This window comes from Primulina huaijiensis, chromosome 10, assembly GCF_012295235.1.
Source record: "Primulina huaijiensis isolate GDHJ02 chromosome 10, ASM1229523v2, whole genome shotgun sequence".
NCBI classification, from domain to species: Eukaryota; Viridiplantae; Streptophyta; class Magnoliopsida; order Lamiales; family Gesneriaceae; genus Primulina; species Primulina huaijiensis.
In genome coordinates, this window is record NC_133315.1 from 6,324,203 (window position 1) to 6,334,388 (window position 10,186).

Sequence of the window (10,186 nt, forward strand, 5' to 3'; positions counted from 1 at the left end):
CAACAGCTTAAGAGTGGGCTTCGGTTCCAGGTCCACCATTTTTTTGAAGGGGTTGCCCGGTTCTTTGGGCTCCCGATTAACCATCTTCACCCCAACGCCTTTAGAATTATGGTAGCTACTTTTATTTCGCATGAAAAATATCCCAATAAACTCTTATATTTTTCACTTCTTCTATGCTTGCCGGTTTAATGACGCGGTTTTTTCTTTCATGGCCCGGATGAAATACCGGTTTCTGACGGACATCCCTTCCTCCCTGAAGGGGTGAAAAACCAAAATTTTCTTTTTACAACTCCCAAATCCCCTGACCTGCCCAACAGGCTTTTTAACCTCACTGCCCGAGCAACCCGAACTTCCTCGAGATTTCAAACTTCTTCCCCCTTTCACCCAGGCTTGGGACGCTATAGAGGGCCAATCCTTCCTGTCATCAGTGTTAATCGGGGGAGGGGGGGTGGATAATTTGGTCTATTATGGGATCGGGTCTAGGCCTGAAGACCCTGTGGACCAGATAATAGATGAATTTGGCCAGGCTGGTAAATCACTTTCCCTCGAAATTAATTTCTTTTTATGTTTCATTTCTCTAACTTTGTCTTAGGTACAACAGAGTAAGAAATGATCAAGGCAAGTCTTCTTGAAGCGGCTACCCGAAAGAGGGCCGAGCAGAAGCAAGCCCGGGAGGAAAAGAGAGCTCGGGAACCCCAAGCACAAGAGTAACGTAGGATCCGGGCTGAGGCTGAGTCCCAGGAGGAGATGGCCCCGGTCAGGGAGGAGACCACTTCCTTGGCCAGTGAAGAGGATCAGGCTCCTCTAAATCACCGCAAGAGGAAAGCCTTGTTGGAGCCGATCACTGAGACAGTTACCATTCTCGAGGAAGGGCTCGAGATAACAGCCCAATCACACCCTTCCCTCTCGGCTCGTCTACTGGTCCTACTTCACAAGGTGAAATTCCCTTAGTCCTGCCAAATATTTTTGGTGTTGAGGTCAGCACGGACCTTACCAAGATGGTGCGGGGTCTTCTCCATCCTGAGGAGGTCGAGCATTTCAGAGGACTCCACCCCAATCAGAAATTATATGAGGGGGTTGCCCGGTCTTTTTCTGTAAGTTACCTTCTTGACTTTTATTTTTTATTCGATCATGTGCGAATTTTTAATCTTTTCCTTGATTGCAGGGCTTGCAGATGCTCATATCTGCCTATGAGCAGGTGGTTGTTGCAGCTAAGAAAGCAAATTGTCAAGCCAGCACTGCTCGAGAAATGTATGACAAACTCCAGGCGGAAGTGGGTCGGGTGAAAGATCTTCACGAGCAAGACATGGCCCGAGAGAAGGCCAACTGGAAGCAACAATTGGATTTGGCCCAAACAGAACTCGCCACGACCCAGTCTGAGTTGGAGTCGTTCCGAAATGAATTTGATTATAATTCAGAGACCGCTAGGCTAGAGGTGCAGGCAGCCAGGGAAGAGGCAGCATCTGCCCAGGCTCAAGCTAAAGGAGCAAAAGCTGCTCTGGATCTTCTGAAAACTTCTCAGGAAGAAAGGATGGCCCAATTTTTGAAGTCCCGTGAATTCAAGAAGATGGTGGCCGACCGAGCCTTTGCTTATTGATCTGGGCTTCAACAAATGTCTGGAGCAGTTTCAAGAAGAAGGCCTCGTTCTTTCTGACCGGGAAGACTTCCCTGATTTGGTTAAAGCTGATGCCTCTCTTCCGGAGAACGAAGAGGAAGACAAAGATAAAACAGATCCGGAACCATAAGTAGAGTAGGTTATGTTTTTCTTCCCGGGCTTCTGGGCACCATGTAATTTCTCTTTCATTTAATGAAATATATATTTTTCCTTTTTATTTGTTTTCTTGCTGATAATCTGGCTAGATAAGTAGACAACGTTGAAAACATCTTCCAAGTATTAGAAACGACTCGGGTTTCCTTAAATATCTTGGCAAATTTTCTAAGAAAAAAACTTGTGTTTTTTTGTAATATCGTTATCAATAATATCTTGTTTTAGATTCCTCGACATATCCCTGTGGGTTTTTCTTAGAAGATGATCGGGGTACGGGTCCTCGGGCCAGAGTACGGGTCCCTGGGCCTAGTAGATGACCGAGGTACGGATATCCAGGCCATAGTAAATGACCGGGGTACTGATCCCTAGGTCAGGGTATGGGTCCCTGGACTTAATAAAATGATCGGGGTACTGATCTCCGGGCCAGGGTACGGGTCCCTGGACTTAGTAGATGACCGGGGTACGGATCCTCGGGCCAGGGTACGGGTCCCTGGACTTAGTAAATGACAGGGTAATGATCCCTGGGCCAGGGTACGGGTTCCTGGACTTAGAGAAACATTTCCTTGAATAACCTTCATTGATATACAGATTAATAGATACAAGATAACTTTAAGCATAATATTTTTTCAAATGAAACGCATTCCACGGTCTCTTGAGAGAATGTCCTTGAGATTCTTCCAGATAAAAAGCTGCTCCCGAGCTGACTCTCTTAATTATCTTAAAAGGTCCTTCCCAACGAGCTTCCAATTTTCTCACATCACCCACTGGTTTTACTTTCTTCATGACCAAATCCCCGACTTGGAAATCTTGTGATCGAACATGTTTGTTATATGATCTCATAACCCGGCTTCGGTAGGCTTCCATTCGGATAGCTGCTCGATCCCTCTTTTCTTCCACCAGATCAAGCTCAATGCGTTGGTTTGATCATTATTGTTTGGGTAAGATTCCACTCGAACAGAAGACTGCCCAATTTCCACAGGCAAAATTGCTTCTGAGCCATAGACTAAACTGTACGGAGTTTCCCAGGTGGCTGTCCGAGGTGTAGTCCTGTATGCCCATAGTACACTTGGCAGCTCTTCAACCCAGTCTTTACCTTTCCCTTGAATTTGGGTTTTTAATGCTTGTACAATAATTCTGTTAGTTACCTCGGTTTGGCCATTGGCCTGTGGGTAGGCTACAGAGGTAAAAGATTGAGTGATTTCATTTCTCGGCACCATGACATGATTTTCTTCCCCTGGAACTGTCTCCCATTGTCTGAAATTAATCTTCTAGGGATACCAAATCTGCAAACAATGTTTTTTCAGAGAAATTTCATCACTTCATCCTCAGTAATCTTGGCCAAGGGCTCGGCTTTTACCCACTTAGAGAAATAATCCACAGCCACCAAAAAAAAATTTTTCTGAGCCCGGGCTATGGGGAAAGGGCCCACAATATCCATGCCCCATTGATCAAAGGGACATGATGCCGAGATAGGTTGCATACCAGTGGTTGGACTGTGTTGAAATTTAGAATGGTAATGGCAACCTTTACATGTCTGGACAAGTTGGACGGCATCTTGATTTATTTTAGGCCACCAAAATCCGGCTAGTATCGCTTTTCGAGCCAGGGCTGCTCCTCTGAGATGTTCACCACTGCATCCTTCATGAATTTCTCGAAGAACATACTCCACTTGACTCTCCGCTACACACTTGAGCAAAGGACCCAGGTATGATCTCCTGTTTAATACATTATTTAGAAGGACGAACCTGGGTGCTTGTTTCTTGATTTTCAAAGCTTGAGCCCGATCTTCTGGGAGCTTGGCGTGAGTTATATACTCGATCAAAGATGTCATCCATGAACTCTCCTGGGCTAATGGCGCATCTTCATCAACAGAAAGAATCAGTCGGGTCAGACATAAGATTTCTCGAGTGATGATATCTGACAAAGAGGCAGCCATTTTGGACGAAGTGTCAGCCTCCATATTTTCATCTCGGGGAATCTGCTCAATGCTCCAATCAGTCAGGGGTGCTGCCCGAGCTGTTATGAGTCCCAAATATCTGGGCATTTTCTCGTCCTTGGCTTCATACGCTCCTTTGATTTGCTGGGTAACCAATTGAGAATCATAGTAAATAACGACACGGGAAGCCCCAACTTCCCGGGCGGCTTGTAGTCCAGCAAGAACAACTTCATATTCTGCTTCATTATTGGTGACCCGGGAGTTAATTCGCAGGGCTAATTTAGCCTTTTCTCCTGATGGCGCAATAGAAACTACTCCAACCCCGCATCCTGATGAATTTGATGCACCGTCAACAAAAACTCTCCATACTTCCTCCTCTTCCGGTTGAATCATTTCTATCAAGAAATCGGTTAATGCTTGAGCTTTGATAGCAACCCGGGGCTTATACTCAATGTCATACTCCCCGAGTTCTACTGTGCATTTTGTCATTCTCCCCGAGACTTCGGAATGAGTCATGATTCTTTCGAGCGGGGAGTTGGTAAGAACCACAATTGGGTGCGATAAAAAATAAGGTCACAGCTTTCCGACGGCCATTACCAGAGCAAGGGATACTTTCTCAATTTCACATTATTTTAGCTCTGCTCCCCTAAGGGCGTGACTGACATAGTACACCAGCTTCTGGTCTGTCCCTTCTTCTCGGATGAGTACAGAACTAACGACGTATTCTGTAAAAGATAACTAGACTAGCAATTTTTCCCCGGGCTCAGGCTTTACCAAGATTGGTAACTTAGCCAAATGTTTCTTTAAATCTTGAAAAGCTTGCTCACACTTTTCGTCCCAACCGAAATTTTGTGCTTTCCTCAAAACCTGAAAGAAAGGATAACTTCTGTGCGCAAACCTGGAAATGAATCGAGACAGGGCAGCAATCCTTCTGGTCAACTTTTGCACTTCCCGGACATATTGGGGGAAGGCATGTCAAGCACTGTTTTAATAATTTCCGGGTTTACTTCAATTCCTCGGTCCGTCACCAGAAAACCCAAGAACTTACCACTTCTTACCCCGAAGATGCATTTAGCCGGGTTGAGCTTTATTCCATATTGTCTTAATGTGGCAAATGTTTCGTCCAGGTCGGAAATGAAGCAAGAGACTTGCCGGGTCATAACCAAGATGTCATCCACATAAACTTCCACATTCCACCCCATCTGTTTTTGGAAAACCTGATTCATTAAGCGCTGGTACGTGGCTCCAGCATTCTTCAATCCAAAGGGCATTACCACATAGCAAAAAGTGCCCCCAGAAGTGATGAAGCTGGCTTTGTCTTGATCTTCCCGGGCAAGGAGGATTTGGTGGTAACCCTGATATGCATCCATGAAGCTCAATAATTCGAATCCGGAAGTTGAATCCACCAACTGATCAATTCGGGGAAGTGGATAGCAATCTTTGGGACATGCTTTTTTCAATTCTCTAAAGTCCACACACATCCTCCACTTCCCTGCAGCTTTTGGGACAAGAACCACATTCGAGAGCCAGGTAAGGAATTGCACCTCCCGAATGTGGCCGGCTCGTAGCAACTCCTATAGCTGTTCATCAATGATTTTATCTTTTTCAGCGTCAAAATGTCTCTTCTTCTGCTTGACAGGTCGAGATCCCGGGATAATGTTCAGATCAAGCGAAAACACAAAATGTTAGATTTTAAACAGGCTAGAAGACTAACCCGGGTGGAGACATTAAGATCTCGGGCCACCCGGATCTGCTTCCCTGGCTCGACCTCCACTATTTCCTTTTCATCCTCAGCAACAAAATTCAATTCCCTTTCAGCCATCTCTTTCACTTCTCAGATTACCTTCTTTCTCTTATCTTCCTTCCTAGCCTTCTATTGATCCACTCGGAATGTTTCTCCATTACATTTTCGAGAGGAAGGCTGGTCTCCCCTAACTTCACCAACTTGGCCTCGTATTGGGAATTTGATTTTCTGATGGTAGGTGGAGGCCACAACCCTCATTTCATTCATAGCTGGTCTCTCGAGGATGATGTTATATGAAGACTGGGCATCCACCACCGTGAAGATTGTCATTACCGTTTTTCTCAACTCCCCCGTTCCCAAAGTTAAAGGCAGTGTTATTTCTCCTTTGAAAAACTGACAGGCACCCCGGGTAGAAACAGGAAGGAAGAGGGGAGCTCCCAGGAGAAAAGAAGCAGGGGTATCCTCGGGCCTGACAACCCGGTCTCCTCTGACTCTCTTCAAAGCTTCTCTCTTCTGATTTTGGGCTTCTTCCATGTTGATGTATTTTTCTGCTCGAGACAAGAGATCTTCAAAATCTTTGGGCAATTTTTTTGTCAAATATCGAAAGAAATATCCTTCCCACAATCCTTGTGTGAATGCAGTAATTTTTGTCTCGGGAGCGCAAGCAGGGATATCCAAAGCTACTCGGTTGAATCTTTTGATATACGCTATCAAAGTCTCGTCCGGGCTCGGCTTTACCTCAAATAAACTGAAAGCAGTCTTCTTATATTTCTTGCTGCTGCTGAACTGATGCAAGACCTTTTGAAAATCATCAAAAGATTGGATGCTTTGAGGTGCCAACCCTTCAAACCATCTCTGGGCAGAGTCACCAGGGTAGTTAGAAATACCTTGCACTTAATCTGGTCTCCATAGCAGTGCAGCATGGTCATATTTTCGAATCTGGCGAGATGTTTTTCAGGATCAGAACTCCCGTCATAAACCTTAATCCTGATCGATTTGAAATGCCCGGGTAGTGGCTCCCGGACGATGATATCATAGAATGGACAAACCTTGGTCTCAACTCGAATGTTGCTTTTAGATTCAACTTGCCCTTCTAGAACTTTCACTTTCTTTCTCAACTCCTCCAGCTCCTCTACCACGGTGGGAGATTTAGAACCGACACTTGACTCCCTTCCTTCCTCCCTTCTACTTCCCTCTCGATCTTCCCGCCCTTGCTCATGTCCCTGTTCTGGCTGAGCAGAATGACGAAGAAAGGGCTTTCTTTGCCAAGGCCGCCTCCACAGCATCAGACACAATTTTAGCCAACTCTTCGGGTGTTAAATTGATAACAGGCTGGGTATCATGAGGTGGCAGACCACCTGCACTAGAGAGAAGTGTATTCTCTCCCTGGATCCGAGAATTTTCTTGATTCACTCTCCTAGCAGGAGCCATATCCACATCTTAGAACTCAATATTTCTCACAAATGGCGCCAATGATGTGATCCGAGTGAAATGGATGATCCGGGTCGGGTGCTCCACCGGATCTGTGATCAAGAAGATGAGGAAAATACGATTAGTATGGATGTCGGAACCAGAAGCTTCCTTCCCGGGCAATTATGGAAACCTGTGATCAAAAAGATGGGTGAATGGGCACCGGAGGGGTATCCGGCATGACCACTCCGATGCTTAAGTCAGTGAATAATTTAACCTAGGGACCAATGTAACCAAGTGATGGTTATGATATTGATGTGAGGGAAAAGATTTTAATGAGCAATGAATGCTAGTGTATTCAATATCTGAATGGAAATAAATTCAAAGGAAACCTGATATTTATAGTAGGAAAAATGATGATGATCTCATTTTGCGTGCTACCTACTATTTATAGTAGGGTGACTGATTATACCCTATGTTCTGACATATTAAATCTCACATTAATCACATCCACCCTACCCAATTTTGTCAACCATTCAGATCGGTGTCAGAGATGGGACAGCCGCCCACATCCTGCTTTGCTAGTACACTGTACACTCAAGTGTGGTGCTCATATCGAGGTACCTTGAGTAATGAGTTCCTGAGGATTTTTATGAGAGCTCGGGCATCCAATAGCTCAATGAGAAGATGTCCCGGATGTTCTCCTGTCAGGCCTATGGACCACCCTTCTCGCAATTTTCCCCTGATCTAGGCCATCCATTCAGTATCCCGGGTCGTCCATGACCCGGGTACCTATGGGGACATCATCAATTGTCTCGGGAATTTGCCTAAGAATCCGTGCACAATCCATGTCCCTGACCCGGGCACAATCCATGTCCCGGGATATCCCGGGGGCATCAAATATAGTTACGGACCGAGTGAAGGAATGGTAGAGTATAGTAAAAGCAAAGAAATTCATTAGCATTCGCTGGAGGAAGAAGAAATCAAAGATACCCTTAAATATTCTCTCATTTTCTGCGATCGCAATAAAACCAGAATAATATAATTATTTTGAAAGTTGAAACAAATCTACTGCTTAATTTATTGAAAAAGAACAGGCTCAATGAACACGAGGGATAATTGAGCGGTTGAGTTGAAAAGAGGAAGAAATAAAGAGATCAGTTGAGGAAAAGTGATGCATGAACTCAATTAATTTGAAATTTCATGGTGTCATCTCCCAACTATCATTTATTATCTTGGCAACGGAGCCGACCCGGCCCACAATTTGGTAAGAAGGAAAACTCGAGGCACGGTTTGGCGCGAAATATAGGTTCATCATCATTGTATTATCCTAAGTTTTGATTGAGATTTATGATAATTGGATTTAAAGAATAGCTATGTTATCCTTATATTTCAATTTATTACACATCTCACAAACCAATTCGTGCCTATGGGTATAATTTAACATATTTTGAGAGGTGAAACATAATATTTACACAAAAATATATGTATAAAGTTTGTGGCTGCTCATTAATATTAGTTTGTTGTAATTAGATTTAATTAATTATATTATGGTATTATTGAATTATTTATGATGTATTGTAATGTTCAACAATGATGATAAATGTAACCACTTTTTTTTTTTAGGGAAATATACTAATTTGTCTTTTAGCTTTTCTTATTTTGAGTTTGTTCTTTAAGTAGCCAAAATTATATTTATGTCATATATCTTAGTTTTTTGGCTTTTAATCATATTTCAACATAATATTGACGTGACATTAAAAAATATTTATATACTCCTTAAAAATGGTAAAAAATGGTGATGTGAGCTCTACCGAAATAAGACTAAATACAAAAAAAAAAAAAGAAGCTAATTTATATGACCAAAACCTAATTTTGACTATTTAATGATCGAAAAACAGAATAAGTAAAGTTAAAAGATCAATTTGGAAATTTTCCCTTTTTTGTGAGTAGAGTCGTCAACAATAGTTTTAAAAGTCTCGAATACATACCAGAACATCAAATTTAAAATTTTCAGACATTGTGTTTTTTCGAGTGACGTGGAGTCGCCAATGATAATTTTAAAAGTGTCGAGTATATAGTACAATATTAGATTTAATACCGTTGGACACAAGTTTTAACGATTAATTATTTTGTGACTTGGAGCTACCGATTATAGTTTAAAACGTGTAGAGTATATAATATATTAGCAAATTCCAGACACAAGTTTTTTCGAGTTATTTTGTGACGTAGAATTACCCGTCGTAGTTTCGAAAGTATCGGATACATAGCCAAATGTCTATGATTATGGAGGAGATCAAAATTTTTAAGTGCATGTCATCCTAATGTTATGAAGAAAATGAAGTAATGTTTTAATTATCTATTCATAATGGCTTTTGATGATATATTCCTAATCAATTTGAGTTCAATTAAGCTTCACGTTTATCATTTTTAATATTCTATATACACAGTATTCCTCAAATTTGAGTCAGGGGAGGTTTTATTCCTCATTCAACTTACTGCTTAAGTATATCTTTAATTATATTAAATAGGGAAACTTTATTTCTATCCCAAAAATAAAAGTAGGGAAAATTTGTAATCTTGACCCCCATGTTGAATTATTTTCTATTTTCGTCCACTATATTTAATTTTCAAACTTGAGCCACAGTTTGACTCGAAAGATAGATTCATCATCATTATATTATTCTCAGTTTTGATATATTTTTATAATAACCGAAATTAAAAAAATTTATGTTATTCTTATATTTTAATTTATTACTCATCTCACAAATCAACTCGTGCCTATGAGTATAATTTAACATATTTTAAGGGGTGAAACATAATATTACACAAAAATATATGTATAAGGTTTATGGCTACTCTTTAAAAGTAGTTTGTTGTAATTAACTTTAATCGATTATTTGATGGTATTGTTGAATTACTTATGATGTATTGTAATGTAGAACAATGATATAAACGTAATCACTTTTTTCTTTAAAGGGAAATAGACTAATTACTTTTCTTATTTTGAGTTTGATCGTTTAAGTAGCCAAAATTAGATTTTCGTTCTGTACCCTAGATTTTTTGACTTTTAATCATATTTCAATGAATAGTTGACGTGACATTTAAAAAAATTTATATATAACATAAAATGCTGATGTGAGCTCTAACGAAATAGGACCAAAGAAAAAAAAAATCTAATTTACATGACCAAAACCTAATTTTGACTACCTAACAAATAAAAAAACAGAATAGGTTGAGTTAAAGGATCAATTTGGCAATTTTCTCCTTTTTAAATTTTTGAATAATCCCGCCTTCGTGTTCGACTACAAAATTCGCAGCATGTGAG

General features: G+C 41.3%; 1 protein-coding gene across 1 annotated transcript; it reads right to left on the bottom strand.

Moving 5' to 3' along the window:
* Positions 1-2,604: 2,604 nt before the first annotated feature.
* On the bottom strand, positions 2,605-4,193 carry LOC140985851 (uncharacterized). Its single transcript, XM_073453803.1, has 2 exons — positions 3,251-4,193; positions 2,605-2,942 (listed from the first exon to the last, which is right to left on the bottom strand). Exons 1-2 carry the CDS (start codon positions 4,191-4,193, stop codon positions 2,605-2,607), a joined length of 1,281 nt encoding a protein of 426 aa, XP_073309904.1.
* Between the last annotated feature and the right edge of the window lie 5,993 nt (positions 4,194-10,186).

Bases quoted from the DNA above. Each gene is read 5' to 3' on its own strand.
- LOC140985851 (XM_073453803.1), bottom strand. From the start codon at position 4,193: ATGACAAAATGCACAGTAGAACTCGGGGAGTATGACATTGAGTATAAG. The intron at 2,943-3,250 runs GTATGCAACCTA...TTACCTCTGTAG, and splicing joins TCAACACAGTCCAACCACTG to CCTACCCACAGGCCAATGGC.